This window comes from Lygodium microphyllum, chromosome 2 (genome assembly GCF_053477565.2).
Source record: "Lygodium microphyllum isolate KBCC chromosome 2, Lygodium_microphyllum_v1.1.10, whole genome shotgun sequence".
In the NCBI taxonomy this organism is placed as follows: domain Eukaryota; kingdom Viridiplantae; phylum Streptophyta; class Polypodiopsida; order Schizaeales; family Lygodiaceae; genus Lygodium; species Lygodium microphyllum.
Genome location: NC_141136.1, coordinates 162,339,768 through 162,358,201, shown reverse-complemented (window position 1 = coordinate 162,358,201; position 18,434 = coordinate 162,339,768). Strand labels below are relative to the sequence as shown.

The following is an 18,434-nucleotide window of genomic DNA, read 5'->3' as shown; positions in this document are numbered from 1 at the left end:
GAAAAACTACTGAACCACCGCTTTTCCTTTCCCTTTCATGTCAGTAGCTTTAGCTGCTTGGAGTCTTTCCATCTTGCTTCGGATGGGGTGCGACAAAGGGTGGGCAAGAGTTGGCACGAGTCAAACGAGAAGCTTGTCTTGCATTACGTCTAACTACTAATTCCCAAGAATCTTCCCAATGAGACATTCCAATCAACCGCCAGGAAGTATGCTCAAGACCCACTTGAGAAACCTTCTTACCTTCATCACGACCATGTTGAAGAAACATCTTAGAACCAGGTTGTGGCTGCTAAAGTATGTGTTGAGGATGGTCTTGCATATCCACGTTTAAATCTATAGTTTGCCCCAAAACCTCAAGATTTTTGTCACATTCTGAAATGAATGGCCCAATTGGCCACATCTGAAACAGTGTCCAACAAAAGTACCCATTTCAACCAAGGTTTGCAATCCTAGAACCTTAAAACAAATTTTGGTCGGGCAAGGTTCCCCTGTATTCCAAAACATGCATGCCCAATTTCTATTGCGAGAAGCTAGCCAAGGCTCCACCAACACCTCACCTAGGGTTCTCAAAACTAACGAGAGGATTCTCCAAAGATGCTCAAGGAAATCAACCATCTCCACCCAAATAGGATATGGCTGCCTCAACACCTCCTTAAACTCGACCATGGGCCTCCAAGGGCCCATGTAAACAAGCTGCTCATCCAAAAACAAAGGAATGCGCTACATGATGATAGTCCGCACTTCCAAGGAGCAAAAAACCCCCTTGAACCATCATAAATCTCTTCAACAAGAGGGGCTTGCACAAGCCCTGAAGCATCATCTTGGCACTGTTCAACAGTTGCAAGCATGGGCTGCAGCCAAGTACAAATCCTAGGAATCAAGGAAGTCCTTTCTGTAAAGTAAAAGATGGCTGCCCTCTCATGGAAAGCAAGAATCTACTATAGAACCAGTTCCATTCCCATGACTACAACTACATGATCCCCATCTAGTAAAGAGTTAGCTTTGCCCTCATTAACATAGACATAATCGAACATAAGATGATTGGCAATGGCCAGCATGAAATAAAGAGACCCATCAAGTTGTGGCCCAAACGCCTGAACCTTTGGTTGAGGCAAATTTGGGGGGCATAATAGTGGTCTTCAACTGACATCTTCTAACGTTTATTTATCTCATCCCCATCGGTCAACAGCCCCGAATCCTCTGCCAACGAATCACTATCCAAATCCAATAGAACTTGGTCATTCTCATTCCCATTCCCTAAATGCAAATTATCCATCACTGAACTAGATGCTGAGCATGAACTGCTTTGTGACATTACATCAAACCATCCGGTCAGGATTCTCACTAAATCTCTTACATTCTGTTACATCAGACCATCAGGTCCTCCAAGAAGGTGACGAAAGACTATCAAGACTTTAACACAAGAAGAAAATCACACTGCTGGTGTATGGCCAGCCAAGGGGCAGCAATGTCAGGAAGAACGAGGTCAGTTGATATCATAGAAGAAATCTGGCAGACCACAACTCTCTCTCTCTCTCTCTCTCTCTCTCTCTCTCTCTCTCTCTGTGCAGGGGCAGGTCAGCTCTCGGATCTGTGCAGGGTCACAGTTGCACGCTCCCAGATTCTTTCTCTCGGCACAGAAACATGCACACTGCAGGCACCCATGGGCAGCAAACGCAGTGCTGATGGCTGGCGGGGCAGTGGATGAAGTATGCCTGCACGTGACCTATGTGATCAGGTGCTCTCTTTCTCAGACGATGTCAGTTGATGACTAGGGTTTACTGCAGTGCGGTCCCACTCCAGATTTGGACGAGCACAATCACGAGGGCAGAGGGACACAGCACACACACACACATAAACATGTTTGCTGGAGTCTTCACTATGCATGTCCACATATGCCCACATGCCCACATTCAATGTATCTGTATGTGGGGATGTGCTATAACAATTTGGACAGATGAATGTACTACGAGAACCATATCAGATTGCCTTCATTGTTCAAACACTCAGCTCTTAAGAACTGCTGCAACAAAGAGCTATTGAGATTTTTAAAGTTAGAGTTAACTCATCAATAGTGCCTTCATAAAATGATAAATCGCATAAGACAGGTTGAAGAACAAAGAGCTATTGAGATTTTTAAAGTTAGAGTTAACTCATCAATAGTGCCTTCATAAAATGATAAATCGCATAAGACAGGTTGAAGAACAAAACAGGACATTGAGACAGAATTCATTAAACCAAAAATTAAAGGCTACAGGACATTAAGACAGAATTCATTACACCAAGAACTGAAGGCTGGCAAAGATCTGCACTCCAAAGACTCAAGTGAAAACACCACCCAAGAATCATTGGACCAAGAAATGAAGGCTAGCAAAGATAAGTACTTCAAAGACAAAGTGGAAACACCACCCAAGCCAAGCTCAACTTAATGTTGCTTGGTTGACTGGAAACAGTAACATTTGAGCTACCAAACTTCCAGAACTCTCTAGAATTTAAACTTTCACACTAAATCCTCACCGAGGTCATTATGTTTTGTGCCATCAAGACTAATCTGCAGAGTTAGCTTAAGATTTTATACTATCAGACTCCAGTGAAAAGACACAACCAAAGACATGCATAAACGACTTACTTAAAGACAAATGAACATCAATGCATTGGATAACTTGATATTAGTTCACAAATGCAGGAGCTCATGATTTGATAAATTATTATTGACAACCAATCAGGATGATGTGTATTACAAATATTACTGACAAATGCCGACCGCAGCTTTGAAGCACTCCTGAACTTTTTTGTGCTCAAAAGCTATGCTTTGAGGGCACTTGTGACCTTTTTTCAAGCCTTTGGGTGCACGGCTTATGTGCACACAAATGGCATTAAAACCCTTACACAACAGGGATCACCATTGTAGTGTCCCAGTAACCATCTACCTTTCCTTTTCTGAGATTTACCTAATGTAATGTACCTATCCACAAAGCCCCTGGAACTTGCTCATTCTGCAGTATCCAGGCTGTATTTGTCATCAAAGCAAAGCTGCCTACTCACCTTTTCCCACCTTGAAGGGTCCAAGTTGACATGTCTTTACTGACTTTTTGGTACACACCCACATCTTCAAGCATCACAACACAAGAAAGCTTTAAGTCACCATAGTTTACAGCAACACGTGTTTCACCCAAGGCATGAGCACTCCCAGTTTTGCTCCTCCATTTTGCCGTCCTTCCATATAGCACCTCAAGGATCTCATGGCAGTTGTCTCAGATCAAGCAAGTCACAGACTCAATCTTTAAGCAACCTTTGAAGTGGCTTAAGAGCAACTGTGATTTCAGAAAATGAAGGCCGCAAACTAGGATCACTGTTCATTGCAAATGTGACATGGTCAGAAAATCTCTCTCTCTCTCTCTCTCTCTCTCTCTCTCTCTCTCTCTCTCTCTCTCTCTCTCTCTCTCTCTCTCTCTCTCTCTCTCTCTCTCGTCTGTGTGTGTGTGTGTTTCCCGCCCCAGGGGGGGCCATGGCATGCACAGGTTATATAGGCATTGATTTCATTTTCATTTTCATTTCCTCCTCTATGAAGATAATTCATGGATACGTATGTAATGCGTTGGGTCTCATAGATCAGTTTTGGCCTTCTGAAGACTGAGGACCCCCCCTGCCCCCGGTAAAGGTTGCTGAAATTTTTTTAAAATCACATGTACAAGGGGCTGTCTGGCCAGCATGCAAAGGAAAAACAACGCCCAAAGAAAGTCAAACGAGTGATAAAGGATTGAGAGAACTTGTTAAAACCTCTCTCTCTCTCTCTCTCTCTCTCTCTCTCTCTCTCTCTCTCTCTCTCTCTCTCTCTCTCTCTCTCTCTCTCTCTCTCTCTCTCTCTCTCTCTGTGGGCATGGGTGACTGGGTGACAACCCTCACCCTCACTTTCCACAATCCCCCCCCCCAACAAAAAAAAGTCTCCCCCTCAATGAACCTCCTTTTCTTCCTCCCTCCCTGACCTTTTTGCCCGTCTCCAAATTCCTCCCTTCTCCCATCTTTTCTCTATCCTTCCCTTTCTAACCCCTTTCCCTTTACACCCTTCCTTGTTCTTGTCTCCTTTATATTTCCCTTTCCAACACCCTTTTTGTCAATCTCCTCTCCTCCAGCCCTTATACCCCCCCCGCCCCCCCCCCAAAAAAAAAATTGTGTGGGTGCACAGGTAGCTACATGTGCAAGTGCAAAATCCTGCATGGAATCAATGTGAAAAGAAAATAGGTAATGATAAACCTTTGCCAACAGTCTCGGATAATTCTTGCCACTGAATGATCCAGATTTTTAGGTATCTCAAGGCGGCGATTTTGAAATCCTACTGCTCCCACGACTTGCATTGGATTAATTCCGCTCCAAGGCACCTCTAAGGTCGCCAACTCCCACAAAATCACACCGAAACTATAAACATCACACCTGGAAAAATCAAGCAATATGCCTGTGAGTCCCTGAACTTCCTTACAAAATAATATCAAAATACCAGCTTCACTATGACCTACAGGCCCTATACCACATAGGCACTTTTATCAATCAGAAATTATCCATGTATCTGTTAGATAATAGCATGTGCAGACTCATACACAGGTCCTGCAGATTAGGTTACAAGGAAATAGATTCTAGCAAGTGTCCTCTGAAAGATCAGGATACAATTAGGTGAATCGCTAAGCAATGTACTCTCTCATTAAGCATTGGAGTGCCTTTCATGTTGAAAGAAAGTGTCGATGCACCTGAAGTGGCATGCCTGCTATTTTATGAGCCATATTTTAGCCCACCTTTTCCCTGGCAAATCTGACCAGTCTACAGGTTGGCCAGTATTCAGTTCAGACAGATTTCATCTCAGTTGCTATTTGTTGGCCACGCTTTGTACAGTGTCACTTCTCTGCATCTCTGTTTCCATCACTCTCAAGGACCGTCTTAGATTGCTCCAATTCTCAGGTGTTCGATCCAGAGCTTTTTTGTCAAATAATGAACATTAAATAGCATTGGTTCCTTACGAAATCATTTTCCAACAAGCAAAGTATAATCTTAAAAGAAACACAGTTTTCCCTGAAGAGCATGTGAACTTTCCGGTTTTGCTTGAGGCTTGAAATCAGTGTACTAGGCTTGTTTTTGTGCACCAAGCCCCTCATATTCAGCAGGAATCTGAAATAAGCACTAGAACACTGCAACTCCCCTGCCAACATGGGATAGTGCAGGAAGACTCAATGGAGCTCATGGTGCATGTGCATGCATACCAAAACAAGACTCAGACTGAGTGAAAAGAGCTCACACCAAACCTGCCAAACTGATGTGAAGAGACACACACAGTGTAGAACTCATAATATTATATCCCAGCCTACAAGGTGGGAGCTCAATGTCTATGTACACGTGGATACTCAAAGTCCACCCAGTCTGATTAACTATTAAACTAGATTGGTCGTGGTCAAACTCGGAAAAGGGGGGAACCAAATAATACAAACATGACTCTACCCCCTGAACTATCACGTTATTTTTGAAAGTCCCGCTTTCTTGACTATTTGATCTGTTAATTATCAGACAGCTTTACAAATTCCCTCTGCAAAGCAACCAATGCCTTGTCCAAAAATCTAATTCCTTGTAACGAGTGCCTTATCATGCAAAACCAATCATGTACTAGGGTAAACCATTGACATCATATACCTGTAGCTCTCTGAAGGGCTTTCAGCAACTGCAGCCAATGGCCTGTCCAAAAGCTCATTCCCTGTAGCCAGTGCCTTATCATGGAAAAAACCAATCATGTACTACTAGGGGAACCATTGATATCATATACCAGTAGCTCTCTGAAAAGCTTTCTATAGTTTTTATCTTCAACCCTGAATAGCTTGCACCTTGATAGATCCATCCTTAAAAGAGATCAAAACATGTGAGCCCTCAAGAGTAGTGTTCCTTGCCAGACGATCAGTAATATTCAGCACAATATATCGTTTCATATAACAAAAACGGGGGCTTTTCTTTATCAAACCAAGAACATCGCACACACAAGGGGTTCTTTATGATATCATCTTCTACCAGCAGCTTGTACCCATACAATATACACAACACTTCCCCCAAGGGCCTGTAAACTTGCCATCCACACCTCGTTTGTCACTTGGTTGTTCCTTATTAAGAGCGGCCCCCCTCAAAAAAGAAAAAACACCCACTCACCCACCCCCAGTCCCCCAACACTAAAGAAATAATTTTCTCATTTTTCGGGTTGTCTATCCTAAACCCTAATTTCTTTTGTTTTTTTTGGGTCACTTGTCCTAAACCCTAATTTTCTCCCTTCTCCTTCCTAAACCCTAATTCCTATAACCATGTTCACAATCAACTCCAATGATGCTTCAAAACAAAGAGGCCCAAGTCCAAAGCCAATACCAATACGGAACATTGTATTGTTAGCAGTTATGTTTCATGAAGACATCAGCAACATTCTCCACAATAAGACAATACTCCAGCCCCTAGGAGGTAAATCGACAGCTGAATATCCACATTTTCTCTCTTCTTATTATTTGTTAAACCATGAATCTGAATCAGACCAGCAAGCTGGAATATACTCTTATAACCATGTCAACTTTCAACTCCAATGATGCTTCATGACAAGAAAGCTCAAAGTACAAAAGCCAATGCTAGTATCGAACATTGACTATCGGCAATCATGTTACATGAAGAAATCAACAACATTCTCTGGAGTCCAGCTCCAGATCCAGCTTGCCATCCAGGAGACCTCCCGAGAACAATAATTTTGAACCTCAATGTATTTTGCGCGAGCATGAAAATTGGGACTTATGGCTATGGCTAGATCACTCTGATTATCACACCAAAGAAAAGTAGGTTGTCACTAAGGATCACCAATCTCTGATATCTACTAAAGCCAAACAGCCTTTTGAGCAAAGGACCACACAACCCTATACTCCCATTTATAGAAGAAAGAATGATGGTAGGCCACTTCTTGTTTCTCCAAGAAATTGCATCCAACCCAAGGGCAAAATCAAAGCTTGTGCTAGATTTGCAGATACCAATGCCGCATGCCAAATCTTTATCTAACCAAACAATAAGGGTGACCCCTTTCAATAAAGAATCCTGTGAGAAAAGGTGCCCTGAAGATATCACAATACCTGCATCACAACCTGCCAATGGGAACAAAGATGCCTTTACATAAAGGAACTGAGGACAGCCACACATTATAAATGACCAATTGAGTATGCATAAGCCGAATCAAGGACCCAACCCCACTGAGATAGTGGGGTGATACCATATATTCAGAATCACTCTTGAGAAAACTTGGACTCCAGGTCCATAGGCCATGAAATGGGCTTGCACGTAGTCAAGTGTCCCTCATCATTCTGTAAACACAATCAAAGTAACTCTCCTCGAACCACATGTTAGCTTTTCCACAACTACATGTGAACAGCAAATAGGGCTGCAAAATTAAGAGCCCTACCAATGCGCAGACCAGCCAATTTTGAAGTTCAATTTTGCAGCATCTAAATCTTTCTAGCATTGTCTCTATCACTCTTGCAACCCATGCAAGGAAAATTCTTAACAGATATAAACACTCAAAGACTATGACCTCGATCATTAGATCCAAGTTAGCAAGAAGAATGACTGTCTCACTTTCCCTAGACCTGTTTGTGCTGCCCACATGGAGCATACACAAATCTTGAACACATGCCAATTTAAGGTGGTGAACTGCCTATTAAAGGCCTTAAGCATCCGCAGCCATAAAAAACATCTTCCTCCCTTGAGTGCATATGCAATGGTAAGTAGCTCCTTACCATAATTGGAACAAATCTCCACTAAACCATAAGGTCTTGCCCAGATAGACCACAAGATGGCCACCATACTGAAGGGGTGCCTTCCTAAATATCATAATTTTTTTTTTTAAACAAAACAAAACAAAAAACAAAAAACAAAAGTAAAAAAGTGCTTCACAAAGATAATGTACAGGTCACCGCACTATTGAAGCCCACTAACAATCTCTAGTTGTGTCACTCCAAAAAGGCCTCCACCTTGGTGGTATCTACCAAACTGCGCCAATTAACAGGATATCACCAACGTACAAGAACCCTAACTTCCACATATTGTGAAGAACTTGGCATCAAAAGCACCTGTAAGACTTATGCCAATGCTCTAGCCTGTTGGTACCTGATCAGAAGCGTTTCTCACAAAGTTTCATGAAGAAAAACAATAACATGACACCAATAGCATTGACTCATCATGAAGCCAAAAGTCTTTAGAGCATTAGTTACAAGCACAGCCCTAAAGAAGTTTGGAAAGACGACTTGTGAGCCTCATCTAGACAGATCCAACTCGGTGATAGAACCAGACTTTTCTTTTAACACATTAAAGTCATGCCTCTTTCAGAAGCTCCATCAAACAAACAAATGGTTGGCTTCTCATTCACAAAGTCTACAGCCAATATACAATTTTCCTAACAAAATTCTATGTCATTACTGGACAGGGCTGCAAATAAGGCAGTTCTGTTGGAATTCAAAAGGGATCCCCAATACAATCAGACCAACTGCACTTTCCTGGACTTCAGGTTCAGGAAACAAACCTCCTATAGGCAACTTGGTCCAGTTCTTCATTACAACCCTTTTGCAAGTGATGATGGCAGGTCAAATCAGCCCGACTGCCATACCAGCCATTCCACCCAGCAATGTGATATTTTCTATCTGAGTTAGACAGGACTCTCATGCGCATTCATAACCAAAAAAATTGCTGTTGCTGAAGAACGCTAATGTCCAACTCCAATGGACCAGAATAGACACGATATATTGCACAATATATAACCACTTAGGTTGGCTAAAACTGTTACACATGTTAACACCACACGTGCCAAACATACCCTTTCAACCTACAGCATGTGCACTTGATTTATTGAGTACTAGAAAACTTATCACCAACTTTGTAACAAGTTCACAGCTCACATGAGCTTTGCCAATCCTGAATTCATATTTATGGCATAGAATAAAAGCTTGCATCTGCAGACATATGTGGTCACAAAATACAGTTTCCCCCCCCCCCCCCCCAAAAAAAAAACACACTACACCAAAAAATTTTGGAAAAACTATTCTAAAAGTTGCAACAGAAGATACACATGCAGGTCCAAAAGTGGGAACTCACTTCTCATTTGAAGGCTCATTCCGAAGAACTTCTGGTGCCATCCACTCTGGCTGTCATCATCACAAATCAGAATATGATTATCCTTGAGAACATGCATGTGGTTCTTTACTGACTCTTAAAGTATGCAATCTCTCATAAATCCTCTAGTGTAGTAATAGATGTCCATATATAGTATAGACTTACAAAAGCCTTGCATGTATTAAAACATCATGAAAGCAACCCACAGAGTCATATTAGAGAGACATATTACAAAACATAATGATCCTTCTTTTAACAAATAGTTGTTTAGATCACTGTTACCGTTCCAGCTGTTGATTTAGAGGAAAGAAATGTGTGATGTTTCATCCGTGATAGACCAAAGTCACAGACCTGCATCCAGGTATACTTTGAAGTTTGAGTTCACATGGTCTAAGCAACCTATAGCATATACAACGCTCTATTCCTCCCTACCCCCCTCCCTTCCCTTTACTTTGTTTTCATTCTCATTACTAATTTTAGTATCAACCACTTTGCGTCCCAACCTAAACTTAAATCTCATAGGCCTGTTTACTGGAGGCCTTGTGGTCTTATGAAACTAAAAGAGATGGGCAGAATGGTCTCATGAAATATATCATCATGGAAACATATATAGAACTGAATGTACTAGGGACTAAGATACAATGCAGTGAAGACAAAAGCTATCAATGACAGTGGCTATGGTCGAAATTGTGCCAAGGACATTCTGTTCTGCAGTGCATAGGCAGCATATAGTTCTAACTTCTCTCTAATGCTTTAGGTCCTGGAGGTTGAGGTCTCTGCCAGAGTGCAAAGCCTGTGGTAACTCCGAGTGAACTCAGGAGATGTCATCCTGGGGTGCCTCTAGTGGCTCTGTCACCTGGTGTGCCTCTAGTGGCTCTCTCTGTCCATGAAAAAGCCAATGTAGCTGGGTGATCTGTCCTGAAAAAGCTGGTGATTGTTCTTTGTCTAGAGGGGGGCTGAGGTTGAATGGTGGATGGCCCCCTGTCTCACAGTTAGTTCTGGAAGCTGAAGATTTAAAGGCAAATTTCTATCTATAGGCATCACACACATAATTGTAGATACATATACTTCACGAGACAGGTTCAAATTTTCACCAGGCTGTTTTCCCAGCCCTAGTCTGATGCAGACATTTTCTGTTACTGTCTCTTCAAGCCTTCTTTGATCTGGGAGACATTAGTATGATTTTGAATACAAGATGTCGAACCTTGACACATCTATCTGTTATACATATTTGAATGAATCAACTTTTCCTCCCTCCCCTGCCTCAAAGAAACATTAACACACATGTACATGCTAAATTTGTTCCAATTATTATTTTTTAATGCAGCCTTTCATCTCATGTATACATGCTATTAACATAACTCCTAAGCATATGCATGCACACAATATATAGTGTAAACTACAGACCTTCACAACCCAATTTTTGTCAACAAGCAGATTGGGGGACTTCAAATCCCGATGAACAATAATAGGCATGCTCGTATGTAGGTAATTCATGCCTTCGGCCTGCAAAACCTTTCTTTTAGAAATTACCCAGACAACTTCTGTGCTGGAGAAAAACCTCACACTTGATTAACCATAGCACTCACAACATCTAGAGCCATCTTTAAACGCCGCCTCTCATCCAATTGACAATTTGGTCGATGTAATAGCCGGAACAGACTCCCTCTGTTTCAGAAAATCATGTATTCATCTTTATCAAGAGAAATTGAAAATCATGTATTGATAGAGAAGTACAAGTTCCAATTCATACATGCTGGAATATACTACGACTTCATTTACTTGAATTTGAAGATTTAAAGCTATCATACAGTCACACTTGCAAATCAAAAGCTCAAGGAGGAAATACAACTGCAAAAGCATTTACTATCTTCCAAGTTCTGAAACTTGTTATTCTTTATTCAAGTCTTGAAGATCAACATAGCATAAATTAGTGCACTAAAGAAAGGCATGACCCTATTAATAATGCAACAGATAATCAGCATTCATGAGGAAGAAGACTGGGAACAACCATCACAAATTCTGCAAACAGAAATTATTCTTCCCAGCAGACCACAAAATTGTGCAAGTAACGAGAGAAACCAACAATATATGCTTTTAACTTATTTCACTGATTAACATAATCAAGGTGACATTCAAATTTGTGATTTACTCCTACCTTTTGAAATGTGTCTAAGACCAAAACAGGAGCATGACACAGATGCACAACATACTCAACACTTAAGATTGACGCATGCACAGAAAGGCAAACAGTAAGCACAAAAGCAAGCTGTCACACAGCTACAGTATACCTGTGATGGGAGTACTACATGGAATGGTTGTGATTAATGATAATGTTGCAACACCTAAGAAATGTAGGAGCTTACTCAGCTTTTGAATTCACAGACAGCCAGATATATTTACTGCCAACTTAGACAATACAAGCCTGCATGTTGTCATCTAGGCTTATTTGTCAATGGCAGTCATAAAGAAGGTGGTCACTCACAGTGTTCTAGTGCCTTAGGGCAGGATTCTGGAAGATTCATCCCTTAAATGACCAGAGTCCTAAGAATACATAGATAGGTCTGGAACGCGCAAATGCCTACCTACCCCAAAATGACAGCGTAACAAGATTGAAAGAGGTCTAACAACTCCTCGGCCCATTCTAAGCAAAAAAAATATTACGATCCTGATAGATCACATATAGGCCACACTCTCAGCCATGCCCTCGTAGATAAAGCTAAAACAGCTTCTCACTAAGAGCTGCAGTTAAGAAAAATCATGATTCTTGAGAAGCCTGATCAAAACAATACCTTGGAAGGTATTCCGTGACTATGGAGAGATTTGGGGGACGAGTTACAGCACCAAGAAACAGAACCACATTTGGATGTTGCATACGGCGCATGATTCGGACCTGCACAGTGGGGAGAAAAAACAACATGAGTCCCACCTGCCTGCCTGCCTGCCACCTTCCCTCTCAAATTCGTTGCTTCTGATTTAAGCCTTAGGGTTTAGGATTGCCACCCCCCCCCCCCCCCCCCCTCTTTTTCTCTTTTTTCTCATGTGTGTATATAGCTGGTCAAGCTTCTTAATCTCAAAGCAGTGGAGAGCAAAACAATCATCCAGTCCATTTATCCTTTTAAGGCACAAGCATTTACTTTGTAGAACAAACCCAAATACAGTCACTGAACAAACTAAATGAAGTCATTGGACTGTCTTGTGATGTGAAGGGATCAATGGTCAGACATCCCAGCATATACCAGAAACCATTGCATCAAGCTAACATTGCAGCAACGTAAATAGAGATATTATACCTGAGAAAACACACAAAGGCTTAAAATACAAAAAGCAGCAAGATATTGACAGAGACACAAAAGCAAAGCATGTTTCCAGAAATCCGTCTGCCATATTACTGTTGCAGGAATAGAAATAATATTAATCACAGATGCTGTACAAATAAAGCATTTCTCCTTGTTTTCCGACATAAGGACACAAAATGCTTAACAGAACTGCACATAGCAAAAAGATAAATGGCACCGGGGACAAGAAACAAAGAATCCACCAGAAACACCACCACCATGCTATCGTTACAACAAATCAGATAGGCATCAAATCATATCTCAGAAAACCTAGGTACACAGGTGAACTATGTCGCTTGCTACCCACACCATTGGTGCTTTACCACTTGTTCTATGACGCAAGTTACAAGCAGCAACAGTTGTGAAGAGTAAGGTATTACTGTAACACAGCCAGACCTTGACCAGTATTTCATTTACACAAAGTGTTAACAACCATAACAGGGCATTTTAGACCTACCTCGCTGATAAACTCATCCAATGCATCTCCAGAAAAGTCTTGGTCCAAAAATCTTTTGACTGCAACCTCCTGCACAGAGTGCACCAAGTATTTAAGGTCTGTTACAAACAGCCATTTACCTGGAGAGAGCATAATACAAATTTGACTTCTAAGAAAAACTATAAATTAGCGTAAGAGGTGCGAGTATATCATTTTTCTTCTCAATAACCATTCCCCATAAAACTTTGATTTTTGTTGTGTGTTACTTCCACTAATGCTCATATGACATAAATTGCAGATGTAAGCACAATGAAGGGTCAAGTGCAAAGTCTTTTGAAAAGAGACAATATATCAAACTGGAAAGGAATAGACCCTCCCATCCGTAACACAGCAAAACTCGGTGACTAAGCCATCTAAAGTTTTCCCACATGCAAGCAACATTGCTCAAACGACTCATGATGTGTAAGCAGTGAGCTCCTTTCCACATGCCCATGTCAGCTGGCAGCCGAGAAGAGGATAGAAATTTATCACAATGTGAAAGAAGGGACAAGGCATCACAGTGGAAGGAATAGATCCTCCCATCCATAAGATGGCAACATCAGGTGGCTCTGCAGTCTGAATTCCCAATATGAATCAAAGAGTTCAAAGTCACATAGTTCCCCCATGTTGACACGAGATGCTTTCTCATTTCGCACTTCAGTTGTTCAAAAGTTGGTTGCGTCATCTTTATCCTGCATGACCCTTGTGTTCCTTAAGGGCATGACACTTCTTATGTCCAGGATTGAAACTTGGAAGCTCAAAAAGATGCAGTTCAAAGCTAGAGACTGGAACACAGAAACAGGCTCAAAAAGGAAAAGTTAGTTCACCAAGCATCTATCACAAACATGAAGATCAAAGATACTTGCACTAACAAAGATCAGACAAAAGTTTCAAAAGCATCACAAGCCCATAAGATTTCACATGGTTTGAGATGTTACATTTTCTTTCTTGGCCTTGATAAATGAGCTTAACTGATTGCCACGCAATTAGAAACACCAACAGAATAACCACGACCAGCACCCTGATCTGGAACAAAAGGTGCAACTATCTGGGGTGAACTTTGAATGACCACTTTGCACTTCTAAATCCCCAATGATTAACCCAAATTTGTACTTGAGTCTACCATCTCCCTTGGTTTGGGCCAGGTCTCTCTTTGGTCACACCTAAACTTAGGACTTCCAGAGCTTAACATAAATTTTAACTAGTCTTGCCTACATTCATGCTCAGCATTACTTGCTCCATTTGGTTTCATTATATGCTTAGCCACAAGTCATTGTGCTTGTTATAGGTACACAATTTTCTGAAGAAAGGATTAATTTTGGTGTTTCAGCATTCAAATGGCTCAAAATGTTGGAGATCTGGTTGGAAAGGAGTCTCACCTTTGTCTAGACACTAAAGTCTTGACCCTTCCAATTGGAAGTTTGCATTTGAAGCTTTCATCTTCAACGCATAGAAGTTAGCATCATGAATTTTTCATTTCTGATTGCCCCCGTGACATTAGTTAGGTAATTTGATAGCCTTGCACACTTTGTAATTTACAACTTGATTGCAAGGTAAAAAAGTCAAGAGTTTGAATGAAAACCCCTCTATTCGTGAACTCATTTATTGCTTACAAGTATTTTCAGAGTTCTTTAGTAGAGCTTGTTGATCCTATACCTTGTTCAAGATGATGAGTTGTAGGGCCACCTATGGTCTAGCCAGAAGCAGCCAAACATATTTTTCCATACCTCTAAACAGGTATTAAGGAGGAAAGGAAAGCAATGGGAGCATAGCCTATGCATGTAAATCATCCCTACAGGCTAATAATTTAGAAGCCTTTGCATTTAGGACGGAAGATAGAATAAAGATGTTTGGAAACATAACGTAAAGCCAAGTGCTTTCATGCATGCACAATTTCTTATATAGACTACACTCGACAGTGCATTAAGAATCTTGTTTTATCTTTCCTGTCACACATTCAAGCCAACTGTGAAATGTGTTACAGTAGACATCCGAGCCATTTCAGAAAAACTATGCAAAGTAACAAAAGACTAATTCTACTCGGGAGAGTTTAGTTTCAACATATAGGCCAAAGCTTACCTTTCCATGCCAATCCCCATGATGAACCTCTCCGTATGAGCCTGGAAATAAGCATACATTAACATTAAAGAACCACTTACCACAACAGTCCAATTAATGAATGATTCAATCAGGTTGAGAAGCAATCACTTTAATGCAGTGTTAACACAAAAGATTATTACCCTACACACCTAAATCCAAATCAAAAATCAGGACAAACCAAGTTTCATAAAATAGGATGAGACTTTAGGCATTCCCGGAACCAAGACAGCCATTAAAGCTTATTACCAATCAAAAATTAGGACAACGGCTCTCAACCTTAAACTTCCTATGGAATTTTATCAATAGAAACATCCGAATACAAACGAAATATCATATTAAGACAAAATAACAACGCGTAGGAACATGAACCAACAGCATTTTGGGATTCGAACTGCAGTGTCAGCCAGCCAGCTTCATCAAAATCAAAGGATGCAGGCCACCATATCTAAGAGATTCTGATTCTGCTTCCCTGTCAACCTTAAATTTGTACCAAAAAAACTATTGCTGCAGGGTTATTTCAAAACCTAGTGCTGCAGAAAAGATAGCTTAAAATATGCATGATGTACACCAGTCAAAAAATCATCTTACGCTACCAGTCATGACAAGTCAATGGTTTCATAATGCCTTTTCCAGGTTTTTCAAGACAACCACCAGAGAATACTGGCAGAGCTCATAACAAAAATAACTGACAGAGAGAGATGGAGATAAAGACCATCAAAATAGTAAGATGTTACCTAATCCAATTCGTTCTCCAATCACAATCTCTTCCCAAGGTATTTCCCACTCTGCAACATTTTCTAAAACAGGATCACCCTTATTGTTGACATGCTCAGTCCAGCGGTCCATGTATTGCTTCTCCCCAAGACTCATTTTCACTAAATAACTAGGCTTTTTTGAAACAATCTGAGTACCACTCTCACCACTGCCAACTTCAGTACTTGAATAGGCAAAGTTACCTTGGTTCCTTGGTCCCTCCTGACTTATTTCTGATGAGGTAACTACATCGGCTATAGCCTCCTCAGATATTACACTTACACCAGCCAAACTTTCTGCTGCAGGAACCCGTCCCACATCTGAAACATTCACTGAAGTTTCGGAAGATAGACCATTGGAGTCTGCTGACCTGGATAATGCTGGCTTAATCATTCGAAATTCGTCTGTCATGATACCAGAGAGAGATCCATGGGAACCAACAGCATTAACTTCTGGAAAGGTAACACCATGCTGTCCTGACTCTGAGTCTACATTCAGAGGGTTAGCAACATCCTCCAGTTCATCTACCTTCTTGTTCATCTTAGATGCATACCCTGCTTTGCTCAGCTCATATGACCTTGTGCAATCTTCAAGTACATCTGTTGAGGTTTTGGCAACAGAAGAACTCTGCTCCGGTGCCTCTCCAGGATTCTTGTGAGGAAAATATATATTTTGAGAGCTATCCAGTTGAGAAAACAACTCTTCCACCAGAGCAGTATTCTCAAAAACATCTGTTGCTCCCACAATCTCTGCTGGTAGTAAGGTACCTGGAGCACCCATCAAATCCACAATGTACTCCCTGAAATAAAGTTGTGTTACCAATTAATCTCTTTTTTTTTTTCGTAAAACCAATTAATCTCTCTCTCTCTCTCTCTCTCTCTCTCTCTCTCTCTCTCTCTCTCTCTCTCTCTCTCTCTCTCTCTCTCTCTCTCTCTCTCTCAGGCATGCACAGGCTTCAAAAGGCAGACAACATAGAGCACAAAAGGTGGTGTATGTTTGTCCTCTGAGAGACTCACACATACCTTTTTTGGCAATACTTCATATTACTGTGTGGGAAAACCCACATGGGGTGAGAACCAACCATGCAGCACAAACACAAATAAAAGGATTAGAGAACCTTGCTTATTTTATCGGCCAAGGATTAAGAGTACAAGGGCAAAAAATAAAACCTGCTTCAGCTAAACATTAGGCAGGTGAGAGCTGCCTTGTTGGAGGCTTGATGAGTACTGTAACTGCTAGGCTGTACAGTCATCAGAGAGAAACTGCCTTGTTGGAGGCTTGATGAGTACTGTAACTGCTAGGCTGTACAGTCATCAGAGAGAAAATAACATTCTTTAGAATTTGGAGGGCACCAGCTAGAGTGTTAGCAGTTATTTTTTGGGCACATCATATGTGCTGACATTAGTACCACTTGCAAACCACTCTATGATTGTCTCACAGACGATCTGTGCCTATACATAGAGGGCCGGGGCATTGGACGTTACATAGACTTCATTGTATAAATGCTTTACACCTCTAGGAGAGAAGATTTGAACACATTCTACATGGCATCTTGTCATCCACTGGTAACTGGTTGTATCTCATTTGTCTTTGCTAGTGGATTACTTACCCTGATTCATTGGATTTGTTCTTGTTTCGTGTTTCTTAATTATCATGTTGTGCTTTTGCTTCCACTGTTTTGCACTCATAGCACCGCTTCTATGTACAAAAAGTTGTGCAAGTGGCTATAATGCATGAAAGCCGCCCCCCCCCCCCCCTCCGGGAGTATGCACACAAAAACAAAAGACAACATATTTTTTGGAGAACTAAGAGAAGAAGCAATGAAACAGGCCTTTCATGTATCAAAGGGCAATGATCATTAACTTGCAAACGCTATCTTGAAAAGAGAAATTCAGTAACAGGAAAACAAATCAAATGCTAGAGCTAGAATGCCCCAGCATTTGGAGGCAGAGAAAGATTGGACCCAAAGTCTAGCAACCCTTGTGGAATTTTTTAATCATTACCAAGTTGCCAATACAACTATTACTAGTCAGAAGGCTCTAACCACTGGCTTTCCAAACCCGGCCCTCTGTAGCTCAATCCAATACAACTACTCAGCAATCTATAGTACTCAAGTACCTATCTCCAACTGCTCTCAAAAACCAAGACCAAAAACACCAAATTTGAGAAGAATGGTATTGATTCCATAGAGGCACGAGAAAACCAATCTGCCCAACACCAGATCTTGCCAGAAAAACCCTATCTAACCAAATTTTTCATTGCATAAAGCCTCCAAAATGCCAGTAATCTCAAGAAAATAGCAGAAGACCTTGCAAGAAAGCCTGGATCAGCTCCAAACCCACTCAGAATGGTCCAAAACATAGGAGAGCACTCTTAATCAGCCATTGCTTGCCTTGTATCTGCCAATGTTTGCCCAAATCTGTTGCCATCAGACCTAAAACAGCATCGCCAGTCGACAAAAAAGGATCATCAACTTGGGAACAGCATTGCCAGCATTGGGGATATGATCACTTTCTAGCAACCACGACCAGCAGATGAAAGCAATGGATCTGCTCTTGAAAGCCACAATCTGCCTGAATATAGGCCACATAATGGAGAAAAGTTTTCACAAC

General features: G+C 41.2%; 1 protein-coding gene across 1 annotated transcript in view; it reads right to left on the bottom strand.

The window, feature by feature from the left end:
- Positions 1-2,821: 2,821 nt before the first annotated feature.
- LOC148040562 (Protein kinase superfamily protein) overlaps positions 2,822-18,434 on the bottom strand; it is a 38,164-nt gene continuing 22,551 nt past the window's right edge. The window contains exons 4-13 of the mRNA XM_087700888.1: positions 15,804-16,621; positions 15,049-15,089; positions 12,952-13,020; positions 11,949-12,049; positions 10,746-10,824; positions 10,564-10,662; positions 9,439-9,507; positions 9,139-9,188; positions 4,255-4,431; positions 2,822-3,352 (exon numbers count right to left, since the gene is read on the bottom strand). Of these exons, the coding sequence (XP_087557014.1) occupies positions 3,277-3,352; positions 4,255-4,431; positions 9,139-9,188; positions 9,439-9,507; positions 10,564-10,662; positions 10,746-10,824; positions 11,949-12,049; positions 12,952-13,020; positions 15,049-15,089; positions 15,804-16,621 (1,579 nt within the window). The 3' untranslated portion in view covers positions 2,822-3,276. The remainder of the gene's footprint in view (positions 3,353-4,254; positions 4,432-9,138; positions 9,189-9,438; positions 9,508-10,563; positions 10,663-10,745; positions 10,825-11,948; positions 12,050-12,951; positions 13,021-15,048; positions 15,090-15,803; positions 16,622-18,434) is intronic.